Source organism: Pundamilia nyererei, unplaced genomic scaffold (genome assembly GCF_000239375.1).
Source record: "Pundamilia nyererei isolate P.nyererei 1_Seehausen unplaced genomic scaffold, PunNye1.0 scaffold00215, whole genome shotgun sequence".
In the NCBI taxonomy this organism is placed as follows: Eukaryota; Metazoa; Chordata; class Actinopteri; order Cichliformes; family Cichlidae; genus Pundamilia; species Pundamilia nyererei.
In genome coordinates this window covers 843668-858293 of record NW_005187616.1, presented here as the reverse complement: position 1 = coordinate 858293, position 14626 = coordinate 843668, and the positions used below count along the sequence as shown (strand labels likewise).

Below are 14626 nucleotides of genomic sequence, written 5' to 3'. Positions count from 1 at the left end.
GGTTCAGGTTACCATAAGTAGATTTGTTCTGCAGCTGTGAGTCATCCGTCCTCACATGCACACTCAATACAGCCATAACAGACAAAAAATGTACATAATACAAAAAAAAAAAAAAAAGATCAGCACATTTGAATCTGACAGTAAAACCAGGGGACGATCATTTAGAAAATGATCATTTTTCAACTAAAGGATGAAACCATCAGGAAAGACGCAAAGGTCAGAGCAGGAGTAAGGCAATTTTCCCATGGACTAACAATCAGACTTTATTTATTGATCAGAGGAGTTGCCCCCTGCTGGGTCATTAGAAAGAATGCAGGTTCATAGTACTGCATCAGTTTCACTTTTCAAACAAAGACATGAAACCAGATGGTGTTTCCTCCATCCTCAGGATGACAGGACTCATACTGGCACAGAGGAACTTTAACCCTCTGATGCAGGAAGTATTTTTATTCACCTCGGGGTGAAGAAGACACTTGATGTTAAATGTTTAATGTGTGCTTCTAGCTGCTTGGCTTGGCTTTGCACAGCTCTCATTAAACATGTTTTGGTTTACAACCTCCATGGTGTCACTTCTTTGATTAATACAACTAAAAGTTCACGTCAATCTCAGATATCGATCACTACTCAATCAGAAATCTTATGTTACGACCAGATGTTAACCCTCCCATCACTCCCTGCCGAGATCACAGTCTCCCCCTTGTGGTCAAAGGTCACACTCTGCACACTGTCCCTGTGGCCCTCCAAGCTGCTCACACTGCCAGAGTCTACCTCCACCAGTTTCACCAAACCGTCGCTGCTGGCAACCGCCAGCATCTTCCCTGAGTGGTTGAACGCCACTTGGTTGGCACTAAGCGGCCCGGTGTCTCCAGCGGCCATCGGCGATGTGGGTTTTCTCATGTCCCACGTGTTGACGATGCCAGAAGAGTCACAGGAGGCCACCATGCTGGTCGCTGAGCTGAAGGCAGCATGGTTGCAGGGGTGATAATGTCCAAGAAAGGTGGTGGTGCAGACACCTAGCCTGGCATCCCACAGGGCGATGGTTTTGTCAGCGGAACAGGTGAGGAGGAGGTTGGAGGAAGGTAGGAAGCAGACGCTGTTGACGGAGGCGGTGTGTTGGCGCAGTGTGAGGCGACAGCGCTGGCTGTTCAGGTCCCACAGCTTGGCGGTTCTGTCAGCAGAGCAGGAGGCCAGGAAGTGACCACATGAGTGAAAGGAGCATGCCCAGGTGGGCTGGGCATGGCCAGAGAGCATCAGTACACAGCAGCCACGAGAGAAGTCCCAGAGCCGCACCTGCAGGAAGAAGTACACATCTGTAACCAATGAGGTGGGTTTATTCTGTGTTGTCATCAGGACCAACTTACTGTCATGTCTCCGCTGGTTGTCGCTAATTTTGATCCATCAGGGTGAAAGCTACAACCGGACAGCCAATCAGAGTGACCCTCACCAGTCAGCAGCATCTCACCCACCTGGCAACACAGTAGGTGACATCACACGTCAGTGCATCATCCAATCAGAGTGACCCTCACGTGTCACCTCCCCACCTCCTCTTAAAGCTTTCACCTCCTCTCACCTTTTCTCTTTCTTCTGGGAGAACCCACAATCTCCAGGTGCTGTCATCACTGGCCGAGACAAGGATCAGTTTTCTTGGATGCAGGTCGATGCAGCTGATTGGCTGCTGATGCGCTCTTATAGAGCATGCGAGGCTGAAAGATGCGAAGCTTTTGTGAGAGTTCATTTGTTCCAGGTAGGCCCTTGGGAGCCCACTGCAGGGGGGGAACTCCGAGTCCTTCAAGCGTGCAGTGGTCTTTGCTGGTGGTTTCTCCTTCCTCCTCTCCTCCTTCACCTGCGCTGGTGTAGGGTCTGTGCTGCTTTGCAGTCTCTCTCTGTGGAAGCTGAGGAGCATCTTCTGCCTGACAGCTGTTTGGTATTTCTCCTCCAGCTGCCTGAGCACGGGGTCGTACGACTGCAGATGTTTCTTCAGTTGTTTGAAGTCCTCTGTGAGCCTCCTTTTGTCCTCGGAGACTCGCCGGTGCTGCAGCCGGTGAAAGTCCCGCTCCCTCTGTATCCTCACTAGGCTCGCTCCTGCACCCAGCACCTCCTCCCTGAGCAGCTCCGTCTCTGCGCGCACCGCCTCCAGCTCGCTCTGGAGGAGGCGTCGGTGTGTGAGAGCATCGGGGATGAAGTAGACCCCCGGGGCCGCCGTGGCTACGGTGTTCAGGGTGTCTGTGAGGCGCCTGAGCGCCGAGCCGTACCACTCCACCTCGAAGCGGCTCAGAGTCCGCGTCAGGCCGGCTCTGCGCAAGAAGTTCCTCAGGAAGTCGTCCACCGCCTCGGGGATGTTAGACAGAGTTTGCGCTTGTGGCGGTTCAGAATTTCTCTTGGGAGCTGCTGAGGAGGAGAGAGCCTCCTCAGACTTCTCCTCCTCTTCGTTCTCCTCAGCACTGCTCCTCTCCTCCACTTCCTCCGCTCCTCGTCTTGTGTCTGACATTTTCTCCCCTTCGCCTCGGAGCTTATTGTTTACGCGTTGCTATGGTATTAGCTCTGCGTTGCTTAGCGTGTTACCACGGTAACCGCGTGACCCCCTGGGTATGCGTTTGCTTAATAGGTTTTGTGGTTATTAAAATGCATACATATTTTACATTTTAAATGTTTTTAATTATTTGTTTTCATGCTTTCGTTTTTATTTCCTGTTTTTCCTTCAAGTGTTCTCTCTCTCTCTCTATCTATCTATCTATCTATCTATCTATATATTTTTAAAATATATATATTTTTAAATATTGTATAATATTGATTATACAAATATTACTTTCTCATCATAACGGTGTACATTTAAGAGGAAAAAAATTTAACTTACAGAGGTTATAAAGAAAAAGTCCTAAATTTTCACTTTAAAGTCATACGTTTGTAGTAATTTTCGGATATTAAAGACACATATATACAAGACGAAATAACTGTGATTTTATTTTTCAGTTGCTTTTAACACTTTTAACAGCTGTCTTTTTACTCCAGCACGTACACCACTTTTAACTACTAGAAGGGGTGAGATTTAGAGAGGAAAACACACACAAAAATGCTACATTCTTTGTAACATTTTTGCAGGTAACAGCTGGTATATCCGGCACAGGTGTATTGAGACGTGCTGACCGATAGAGGGCGCGCAGGATGCGCAGTGTGCGGCTGCGTTATACGTTAGCTCATCACATGACTGTCAGGAGGAAAAATAGAGCAGGAAGAGAGTTTTCTTTCTCTTTGTTGTTGTAAACATTTAGTTTTCACAATAATACGGAAGAGCAGCTTTGTGCTCTGAAGATTCATGGATCTAAAAAAGTGCAATTCTGTTTCTGGGTGGTGACGGTTCACTTTCATGGTGCTGAAACCAAAGAAAAGACCAAGCCAAACTTCGCCTTAAATTTGCTTCATTTAAAATAATCTGGATTCTCCTCCGAGGTACGTAAATGTTAAGACGTGATTTTATGATTTATTATGTTATAGCATAATGAATGTTAATTCTGCCTGCATTTGGCCTGTTTAATGTGAGAGATTTTGTGTAATAGTGATTGTAACGTGTTCCAGTCGATTGTTCTGGTGGCACACTTGATGCTAAAATGAAGCTAACTGCAGTTCCTGTGTCTCTTCAGATTTACAATAATACATTTTCTGAAATCAGTCAATGTTGACATCGTTTGATGTTTGCTGGGATGGATTGTGAATCTGAGTTTAAACTTACATTTGCCGTGTGTACCAATTAAAGAGATTTTCAAATAGAGTCTGGCCGAAGTGTTTTTAGCAACAAAAAGCGGTGGAGGAAATCCAAATAAAACGGTTACATTTACAAAAATGATACTTTATATTCTGCTTCAGACTTTTAAGGATCTAAAGTACACTTTCTTTTTTCTTTTTTATAACTATCGACGTCCCGCTGTGGATGCATAACGGTGATCTAATGTTGTTTTAAGTTAGCGGTCAGTGCATGAAGAGGAAGTGTTTTAGGTGAATTATTGCTAATGGAGTGAACGCTACTGAAGTTTTAAAAGAAATTGAGCAATATTACCTTTTACCTTCTTCATCCTTTAGTTGAGAAAAGTGACATTAAGTGGGTTAGATTGTCATGTTAATATTGTGATGTCAGTGTTTTGAAGTCTGTTAAATAATCGCTGACATACAGTAACTAAATACATTTACTCAAGTAGCTCTGCCTGTTTCACAGCTCAAAATAATCCTTTTTTAATTTTACTGTCTACTGTTTCATGTCACTTGTCTCAAACGACCTGCTTTAGCTCCTCCCACTTTAAGCCACCTTTCTTCTGATTGGCTGTCTTCTGTAAACAGAAATTCTGTGGCGAGATGACTAGAAATAAGGAAAATAGGTCCGCTTAATCTACTAAAATGTGTAGGAACTTTATACTGAGTAGCGGTGAAAAAGAGAACATTGTGTCTGCTTAAAATAATGTGCGGAAACTTTAAGGTGGCCTGAATCCTTTCTTCATCTACCTTATTTATAGACTTTTATTCTGAAGAAAATGTATCTGCACACTTAGTAACCTCAGTACTAGCAGAGGTTGTAAACTAATGTACCAAAAATAGCCCCCTTCAGGCACCCCCCCCCCCCCCCCCCCCCCCCCCCCCCCTGCAAAAAAACAAAAAGAAATCCCTGTGCACCTGTGCAGGTGCATGATCAGTTTCCTGGCTGGCTGACAGGCCACAAATGGTTCCTTCCTCTCACCCTCAGCACTGGAGCTCCATAAAATTATGTGCCGAGAGCAGGACTGTTCTCAAATAATAATGCATCTGCCCACTGGTATGAAATCAACCACCTTTCACCTGGTATAAGGAGAGCAACTTTGAGCTGAACTCAGGAAACCGAGGGGACCATGAAAAAACAGCAGAGTATTATTCTACCCTCTCAGTATAAATCAGGCCTAGGTAGAGAAAGTGGATAACTTCAAGTAACACCCTGCTGAAGAAATCCCATCAAGGCTTCTACAACCTCATGCGATTAAAGTACTTCAAACTCCTGCTCAGGGCGCTTAGGAATCTCTGCACTTCTGGGAAGGGTGCATCATTCCCTGGGCATGACCACTTATCCATCAGGAGGGTAGTTGATTCAGCTGAGAGAAGAGGATGTGTACTTCAGATGATGCAGATCTAGAGCCGAGAGGATCGCGGGAGATTCTTCCAGCCACCCTAACAGCTGACTGCCATTGGGGAGACACTACTGTGTGCTGTTTATGTGCTGCCAGCACAGAAACAATATGGAGAAGCTTTGATCTTCATGCCATCAGACTGCTAAAGCCCACACCACCCACTACCTACACATTACTCAGCTACTCAGTGAGATCAATGGTTTGAATGTCTGTCAGCTAATATTAAAAGAAAAAGTTGATTGGAATTCTTGTGTTTATGTCTTCTTCTTTATTTGTGTACAGCCAGAGTGCTGGATATTATACTTGTATAAATGTGTATGTAAGAAATAATCTTAAAACCTGAAGTTAAATGTCTCTGTCTTTATACTTTCAAAGAACCAAATGACTACAGTAGACACAAACTGAATAATCATAATAAACGCTGACTTGTTCCCTGTAGGGTCAGAGGTCACCATGGGCTCTGCAGTGGAAAGGACAGATGAGCATGTGAGGGAGTATCTGATCTACCGTGGCTTCACCAACACTCTGAAACATCTGGACTACGACATAAAAGCTGACAAGGAGAAAGGCTTCAGGGTATGGCTGGCAGAAACGTTGTTGGATGTATTTCTGTTTCCTCACAGCCTCACAGTAAAATAGTCACATCATCTGGAAGTTGGAGAAAGGAGCTTGCAATGGTGTGAAGGGTTAACGAAAAAAGCTGCTATTTCAGGTTTTTGAAGACGTTTCTTCTTTCAGCAGAAAAAGGACACTGAATAACTTTTCATTATTTTTGTGCTGTGCAGGTGGATAAAATCATCGATCAGCTGCAGCAGTTTGTCCAGAGCTTTGACCTGGCTGGTCTGAAGGAATATTGGGTCTACCTGGATAAACGTCTGTTCAGCAGACTCGAGGATGTTTACAGATCCACCGTCAACAAGCTGAGGATCAGCCTGTACAGATACTACATCATCAACACCGTGCAGGTATCACCTCATGGAGAAATCAGACATCCTGCTGCGTGTTTCTGAAACAAAGATTTAAAAATCTATCTCGTCCTTCCAGAAAGGAAACCTGGAGAAGACTCAGGAGTTTTTCCAGAAGCAGGCGTCAGAGCTGCAGGGTCAGGCTGAGTGGCGTGATTGGTTCATCCTGCCATTTATCTCCTCCCCTGAGCAGAACTCCGCCTTCTGTCAGTACTTCTCCCGCCAGTGGTCTGACACCTTCCTGGTTTCACTGCATAACTTCCTGTCGGTGCTCTTCCAGTGTATGCATATCCTTGAGTTTGAAACACACAGCCAGCCTTAATATTCAACATGCTCTGACAATTTAGAGGCGGCCGCACTGATCTGCTGGAATTCAGTTTTCAGTCCTTAACTTGTTTCCCACCTCAGCCTGTCCTCCTCAGCTTCGATGCTGAAGTCCAGAAGATGACCTGCCTGATGGAGGAGAACGAACAGCTCCGTCAGCTGGTGAGAGAGTGCATTTCATTTTAAATTAAATCAATTTTGCATGAATAATGCAAATGTAGATTTGTTCAAAAAAGCTACAACTGATCCCGTCGTTTACTTTTAATCACCCGTCATGCAAATTAAGTCTCATTATTTAGCTTAAAAATTAATTTCAATGGGTTTCCAAAAGTTCTGTTTACTAATTAAAATCAAATCAAATCCTATTAATTCTCACTGTATTAATCCCATGATTTGGCCACCACTCCGTGCCACTTTATTAGGTACACCGTACTCCATTGAACCCCCTTTTGCCTTCAGAATCACTTAAATTCTTCATGGAATATTTGACAAATGTCCTCTGTTAGGTGGATATCAAGTGACTGTGGAGGCCATTTAGTATAGTGAACTCATTGTCCTGTTAAAGAAATCAGTTTGAGATGATTTGAACTTTGGAACATAGCAAATTGTCCCAAAACATCCATTGTAAAATGTTACATTGTGCTTGCGGAAATGGTTGACAGCAATGCTCAGGTAGGCTGTGGCATTTAGTTGTTACTCATTGGGCCAAAAGTGTGCCTAGAAAATAATCTCCACACCTTCCTATCCGGCTTGATGTAGCTGAGGCACTGACCTAAGCAAGACATTTCGATTGAGAAAAGCCACTCAGAGGATATTTTCTACTCTTCATCCCATTCTCTGTAAACCCTAGAGATAGAGGTTGCGTGGGAAAATCGCAGTAGATCAACCTGGCACCACCAACCACGCCACATTCAGAGTCAGTTAAATCCCATTTGTTCCTGATTCCGATGCTTTGTTTGAACTTCTGCCGGTCGTCTTGACCATGTCTACGTGCTTAATTGCACTGAGTCGCTGCCATGTGATTGGTTTATTCCATTTTTGAACTAACAAAAAGTTGGACACTAGTACTTAAAAACATAGACTAAGTGTAAAAGTTTTTTCATGAAACAAAGTTTTAAAATGTGATGTGCTCCATGCTAAGCTGTAGTCAGGGTAGACGTTACGTCTGACCTGTCTGCTGTATCTTCGCCAGCTGTTCGCCCTGCAGACGGAGAGCCGGGATCAGAGGGATAGAGATGAGATGATCCACCACAAGCTGCCGACATACGTCCAGAACATGGACCGACTGGGAGACACTGAGCTGTGAGAGACTAACATCACTGTCTTTACTGATGACTAACCACAGCAAAGATGGCTGCCATTCTGTCCATTTTTAAACACTGCCAACATCATGATGTTTTTAACCATCAATAGTCAGCTCATTTCTAAAATTAATGCCATGCTTTAAAAATTACAAAGTATTTTTATGGAAAAACTGGCGTATTGTGCTTGTATTTATCACTTTGAAACTCTTAATGTGTTTTGTGCTGTGAGTTGCAGATGGCAGCCATCTTAAACCTTAAAATATTAATCAAGATTTTTATCCATTGCAGCTTTGTGGTTTCGTTTGTTTTTATTTTGTTTTCTTAAGTTACATTTTAACACAAAGCACAGAACGAACATGGACTGATGTTAGCATGGTTCAGGCCTAAATGACAACTAAGGTTGTTGCACTTTTTGTGACAGTATTTATTTAATAAATGACGTAATCTCATATTTTCATATTCAGGCACTTTAAATCAAACAAAACTGAGTTATTTTATATTTATCCATATAAAAAAACCCTATTTAAAACCATATTTTAGCTAACGTATTGTTGCCAAAAATGCCAAAATATTTATGCTGTTGCAGTATTTAAACTGTGTGCTGTAATGCGGTTGATGTTTCACAATAAACAATTCACCTGATGAATTGTTCCATTGAGCCATTTTTTTTTTTTGTTAAACTTCCAGGCGATCGATAGACCGGGCCAGCAAATACACTTCCCCAATAAACTTTAAAATACTCTAAAAAAATGTGATTGACAGAAGTATCTTTTAAGAAGTTAGTTAAAGCTCCTCATCTGGATCGTTGACGGGGCTTGAATCGATGTTGGACCCGATCTGAAATGGACCCAGAAAAAACCCAAACTCAACACACTTTTTATTTTAATGGATGCTAAGAGGTTAGTTGGCTGATGATGGCTGATGATAAGGCAACCTAACTTTTGCAGTAAGTGTTGTTAGACAATTACACATTCATTATTTCCTCTTCAAATGAATAATTCAATGCATGATGGTGATAAACCACACCCACCAAGTATTATACACAAAAATGGTCTTGACAACAAACACATGGTGACCCATTTGGTTCTGAAGTGGACTGAAGAAGACCTCTAACAAGAAGCCCTTGGATCCATTCATTTTCTTCTGCTTATCCAGTTCAAGGTCGTGGCTGTGCTAAAGCCTGTCCCAGCTGCCATAGTGCCACAGGGCAAGAGGTGGGGTTAACTCTGGAAAGGCAGCCAGACTGTCCCAGGTCCAACACAGAGAGACGGACAACAATTCATACTCACATTCATACCTAAGGTTTTTGCATTACCAATTAACCTAATTCCATGCATGTTTTTGGACTCCAGGAGGAAGCCAGAATTCCTGGAGAAAACCCACGTAGATACTGGAAGAACATATAAACTGGAACTCCGCACAGAAAGCCTGCAACCAGATGGTGGATTTGAACCCAGGGCGTTCTTGCTGTGAGGCAGCAGTGCTAACCGGTGAAGCAAAATCCTCGTGGTTCTGAAGTGGATTTATGAAGACTTTTACCAGGGAGCACTGACTTGATTTTCTACTTTTTTGGAGTAACTAAAATACAGTAGACCCAAAAAGATCTTGACCAGAGATCACTGATAACAAAGCCACGATACCCCACTTGATTCTGAGTAACTGAGAAGCCTGGGGACCAATAAAGATCTCTACCAGGAAGCAAAGGAGCCCTGGCAACAAAGACTATGTCTCCCACCTATTCACAGGAAGAAGCAACACATCTTTGGCTGAGGATCTCAGACTGCACATAGGTTTTTGGGCCAACCCCCCCTTCCTCAAAAAAAGCTACTTTCGTCTGTGCCCTTGTCAGAAGAGGTCACCACAGCTCTGCATCTTTGATTTGGCAGAGTTGTATGTTGGATTCCCTTACTGAAACAAGGGGATTTGTGTCTCAATACACTAAAATCTCACGCACGGTTATGAAGAGAATTAGAAAAATTCTTCAAAATTGAAAAACCAACTGGTAAGCATAGTAGTAAGGGTAGAAAAAAAAGTTTTTTAGGCAGTCAAAAGTCTAACCTTATTTTTTACTTACTGAAAATATAAAAGTTTTAATGACCTAAGTATCTTTGATAGTGATTGGTCCATTTATAGAGGTCTCTTTTGGAAGGTCATAGCAAGACTGGACAGAAATGGCCTGTCACACCTTGGTTTTGATATGGTGCAAACAGTGTTGTTGCTTCATAGTGAGAACTGCTCTATAAGTCCAATGAACAGCAACCGGCGAACCAGCAGCACGGTCATTGAAACCCCACGAACTATTGATGCTCATGGGGTCGAAAGGCTTGCTGGCAAAGAGCTACAAATCATTGAAGACCTTGATGCTACTTTTTGTCAGAAAGTGTCAGAACACACATAGTGCAGCTCTACTTGTTGAAAATGAACGTGTATAGCTGTAGACCAGTCAGTTTACACATGTGGACACCTGTCCACCAGCGAATGTTCACCCAACTGGACAAGTGAGCAGCGCAAAAGGATAAATGCCAGATGCATGTTCATCATGTGCTTAAAAAGGAAGAGATGGCAATTATGTGATCAAGACAAGTCGGCATAGCCAGTATGATATCTTGGGTTCTGGTGTTTATTGTGCTCACTTTAACTATCCAAAAATTGTCGCAAAACTCATACCCTTTCATGGCAATGGCATTTGCTGATAGCTGTGGTCTCTTTGCTTGGATTCACTGTAGTAGTATGCTGTTTTAAAACTTCCTTTCTTTTATTCTCTTTGTAGGGACTTAGTGACGAGCCAGCGAGCTGTCAGCACTGCCACCACCCCTACCAGAAACTTCTTCTCAACATTCCTACCACAAGGCAGACGAGCCCCAGGGAAACCAATGCAAGCCATCTCTGGGTCCTCACCAAGCCAGGCAGCAATGGGCAGGAAGGACCCACTGAGTAATCAGGTGAGCACAAGGAATTGCCAAATTCACAGATTTAAAAAAAGACCTTGACTCACAGACTGGATGGTTGTTTATTTAACAAAATTGGTTTTTTTGCAACTAGTGAGTCAGAGACAGGTCATCTTATGTTCAAAAGCTGATGATTGTATATGGAAAGTGAAAGACCCTTCACTTTAGAAATTTGGTACTTGGGACAGTATACCTTCTTCTGAGTTACCATCTCATCAGGAAGATGATAAAGACTAACAAACCCTAATAAAGAAATGTCTCCAACTAGTTGGATTTTGATGCTAGTTTCTAATGTTGCCCTAGCAGTCTACATAGTCAAATGTATGGGGTATCTGGTTGTTGTTATGGGCTATTTGGCAACATGTACAACTGTTGTAAGAGCTTGGATTGTATTGTCAGTAACAAGTCAGACTTGTTCCTGTTGGAACTTAGTTGGGGAGATTTGGACACCTCTTATGTGAGGTGTGTCGGGCACACACAGGAGACTCCCAACACAGATCCAGGACACACCAGAGAGGTCAAGTCTTTTAATTGGCTTGGGAAGATACAAAAAAAGCTGAAGTCAGGAGTAAGGGAGGCCTAGGCCTCTTTGCTTATACTACCAATGTGATCTGGACCCAGATTAGTGATAGAAAATGGATAGGAAATGGCAAAGATTCATGATGTACAATGGGCGGTAACCAACCTGTCCAATAAGAGATGTCTGTTAAGGACTCTGCAGCAGACTAAATTTCACACTGATTCAGGATCGAGGCTTGATTGGGTTCATTGGGTGTGTCCATTAGTATAATAAATATTGGGTAATGAATTTGATATTTTAATTATTTTCTACCACAAAGTTTGAAAATCATTCCCTCAGAGAGTAATAGCAAGCTGCACTCGTGTTCCAGTTTTCTACATCTACGGTTGTAATCATTTCCATCTTTTTTAGCCTGTGAAATCTAAAGAAGCAGGCCAAGTTAAGGAGGTGAAGCCAGCATCTACCCAGTCATCAACCAGTGAACCAGTGAGCTCCCAGTCCCAGCTGTCTACAAACCAGTCAGGGAACCAGAATTCGAGACACAAAAGAATCCAAGATCATGAGAAGGAGAGAAAGGAGCTTTTCTCCAAACCACCACCACAGGTATAGTTGCATCCTTTAGATATGCAACAAATGCGATGCCCTTAGTCTTACCTTACCTGTGGAGGTAAAGGTCAGCTATGTTCAAACAGTTTTGCGAGTGGTCAACCTGCACTTTGAATTAGTATGCTGGAAGACAATAATTTTTTGGTCTGGTGAGCCCTTTCATGTGTTATCTTCAGGCACCAGAGAAGAAAGGGGAGCTGGGGGAGGTCGAGCCTCCCATTGAGTCCTCAAGTGAACCTACCGATTCCTCAAACAGCAGAAGCTGCGGTGCAAGCCAAGAGGAACCTCCCTTCATTAAACTCAGCCAGGAGGAGTACGGAGAACACCACTCATCCATCATGCACTGCAGGTCTGTTTGTCACAATTCACCCACTTTAACGATAAAAACAAAAACTCAGCCTTAATTAGTTTTTTTTTTCTTTCTGTTGCCCTTCGCTTGTTTTCAAGGGTTGACTGTTCTGGTCGCCGTGTCGCTAGCTTGGATGTTGACGGAGTCATCAAGGTAAACCTGCATTTCATAGTCTTCAAGCTACGGTATTCTAACAGCATATACTGACTGGAAAACTCATGAAAGACTTCTTCCTCTGCCCCTCCTACTCCGTCAGGTGTGGTCGTTCAACCCCATCATGCAGACCAAAGCCACCATCATGTCCAAATCTCCTCTAATGTCTCTGGAGTGGGCCACCAAACCAGACCGACTGGTAGCAGTGTTTACTTTCAGATACATTGATTTTATAAATATTCTGATAAGGTAACATTTTACCATGCACTAGGTCACCAATGATCCACCTAACGTTACGGTTAGGATTTCGTTACTTGTTTTCAGACAGTTGTCTCTAGTGCAATGCATACAGAACAATTGCACTGCCAAAATTAATTTGCAAGACTTAATTTGAAAGGTAAAATCTCTTAGTTCTTTGATATTTGCCTATTTAGCACTAGTCAAAACAAAAACCCAACCCTAAGCCTAAACCCCAAGGTTGCTTGTGACCTAGTTGATACACCAAACACATCTGTCCAACAGTAAAATGTATGTTTGCATGTGTGTGTGATCAGTTGTTATTAGGCAGCGGCGTTGGCACAGTACGGTTGTACGATACGGAAGCCAAGAAGAATCTCTATGAGATGAACATCGACGAGGCTCATCCACGGTAAACCTGCACCCTGGAGCTCCTCACTAACATAATTAGGACCAATTTCTGCCTCTTTGTTGGCTTTGTATTGCATGAAAGTGCCTCCTTGCTGAGACAAAAAAAGTGTCTAAAAGCTGCAGCTCAGGAACTCAGAAGTTTTTATGGAGCGCTAAACTGAAAATCTGATCCAAATGTGGTTATGTTTCAGTATCAGTAATGTTGTTATGTGCCAAAATTAATGTTAACCCATCCGATAGTGATGGAGCTAAAATGGGCGGTGCTCTTTTATTTTATTACATTATAATTTGACCAAATTGAATGGAACTACGTCCATAAACTAGATTTACTGTGTCTTCAACAGTCGAGGTCATCTCCATATGAGAATGTATTTTTCTGCGTTTCAGTATCTTGTCTTTAGCCTGCAGCCCCAGCGGTTCATCATTCGTCTGTTCAGCTGCAGCTCACAGTCGATCTGGAAGTGGCGAGTCTGCTCCTCGACTTCCCATAACGGTGTCTGGTCAGCTGCTGCTATGGGACACCAAGACTGTCAAACAGCAGGTGGTTAACTGATCATTTAGCTAATATGTCTGCACATCAGTCCAAGACCAGGAACAGGAACCACTGGGTTTAAAGAATGTGTATTTAAAACCCCAGCTGTAGCAGAAAACTGGAGCAATATAAACTCCAACTGCACAGACTGAGTCAAGGCGTCCAGTTCAGGTAGCTGACGTGAAGCCTCAGGGAGCTAGCAGCTCAGAGGGCAACCATGTGTCAATCAAAGTGGCCACACCCTTAATTTTAAGCTGCAATGGGGGTCAAAATGGTTTATGTATAAGCACATTCATACACAGTAGTGTTATGACCTTTAGAGGCAAAACTGCTTTTTAGCAGGCTGTAAATGTATTTATTTCTCCTGTAAAGCTGGACGTTTTACGCCAAAAAGGTCTATGGGACTGATTCACTTCTAGAGTGAGCCTCCAGTGGACATGATTAGAGCTGCAGTTTTTGGCACTTCAGCCCTATAGGTGCTGCTTAAACTGTGTTTGCACATTTTAAACAGGCTACCTGACTGCTCTGGCAAACCTGAAACCTGTTTCCAAGAAAGGTTTGGGTATTAACTCAACTTTTCCTCTGTTATGTGCCTGACTATGAGCTCCAATTCAGTTTCCTTGACAGTTACAGTTAAACTAGTTAAACTGCTCTTTTTATTTCCTGGTTGTAGCATAATGTTCTGACTTTCTGTCTTTCAGCTCCAGTTCTCTTTGGAGCCAGAACCAGTAGCCATAAACTGCACAGCCTTCAATCACAATGGAAACCTGCTGGTGACTGGAGCCGCTGACGGAGTCATCAGACTGTTTGGTCTGTGTTCATACTCGATTCATCCAAAGATTATTTTCAAGGAGGATTAATCTGTCACTTACCAAAACCCAAGTAAGTTAAATACATTTCTGTCCTCTGTCTTCTGTAGATATGCAGCGGTATGAGAGCGCGATGAGCTGGAGAGCTCATGATGGGGAAGTTTACAGTGTGGAGTTCAGCTATGATGAAAATACCGTCTTCAGCATCGGAGAAGATGGCAAGGTGCGTGAAAGCCAGAACTAGTGTAGCTCCGTCTGTTCTCCTTATGTTACTCAGGAAAGTCAAGAAAGTGTGTGTGTGTGTGTGTGTGTGTGTGTGTGTGT

At 43.1% G+C, this 14626-nt stretch overlaps 2 protein-coding genes across 2 annotated transcripts in view; one reads left to right on the top strand and one right to left on the bottom strand.

Annotated features, from left to right (window-relative positions):
* Nucleotides 1-237: 237 nt before the first annotated feature.
* On the bottom strand, nucleotides 238-2556 carry spag16 (sperm associated antigen 16). The gene is made up of 3 exons (XM_005748177.2): nucleotides 1571-2556; nucleotides 1362-1466; nucleotides 238-1290 (listed from the first exon to the last, which is right to left on the bottom strand). The coding sequence occupies exons 1-3, from the start codon at nucleotides 2486-2488 to the stop codon at nucleotides 643-645; spliced, it is 1671 nt and encodes a 556-aa protein (XP_005748234.1). The 5' UTR covers nucleotides 2489-2556; the 3' UTR covers nucleotides 238-642.
* A 570-nt stretch (nucleotides 2557-3126) lies between these two features.
* Nucleotides 3127-14626, top strand: part of wdr91 (WD repeat domain 91) — a 12370-nt gene continuing 870 nt past the window's right edge. Inside the window, exons 1-15 of the mRNA XM_005748176.2 lie at nucleotides 3127-3447; nucleotides 5584-5720; nucleotides 5930-6109; nucleotides 6189-6396; nucleotides 6513-6595; nucleotides 7626-7735; nucleotides 10508-10679; nucleotides 11617-11808; nucleotides 11988-12160; nucleotides 12259-12313; nucleotides 12417-12512; nucleotides 12868-12962; nucleotides 13349-13502; nucleotides 14195-14303; nucleotides 14413-14525. Coding sequence (XP_005748233.1) covers nucleotides 5598-5720; nucleotides 5930-6109; nucleotides 6189-6396; nucleotides 6513-6595; nucleotides 7626-7735; nucleotides 10508-10679; nucleotides 11617-11808; nucleotides 11988-12160; nucleotides 12259-12313; nucleotides 12417-12512; nucleotides 12868-12962; nucleotides 13349-13502; nucleotides 14195-14303; nucleotides 14413-14525 — 1863 coding nt within the window. The 5' untranslated portion in view covers nucleotides 3127-3447; nucleotides 5584-5597. The remainder of the gene's footprint in view (nucleotides 3448-5583; nucleotides 5721-5929; nucleotides 6110-6188; nucleotides 6397-6512; nucleotides 6596-7625; nucleotides 7736-10507; nucleotides 10680-11616; nucleotides 11809-11987; nucleotides 12161-12258; nucleotides 12314-12416; nucleotides 12513-12867; nucleotides 12963-13348; nucleotides 13503-14194; nucleotides 14304-14412; nucleotides 14526-14626) is intronic.

Bases quoted from the DNA above. Each gene is read 5' to 3' on its own strand.
- spag16 (XM_005748177.2), bottom strand. From the start codon at position 2,488: ATGTCAGACACAAGACGAGGAGCGGAGGAAGTGGAGGAGAGGAGCAGT. The intron at 1,467-1,570 runs GTGAGAGGAGGT...CTGTGTTGCCAG, and splicing joins TCCCAGAAGAAAGAGAAAAG to GTGGGTGAGATGCTGCTGAC. The intron at 1,291-1,361 runs GTAAGTTGGTCC...TTCTTCCTGCAG, and splicing joins CAACCAGCGGAGACATGACA to GTGCGGCTCTGGGACTTCTC.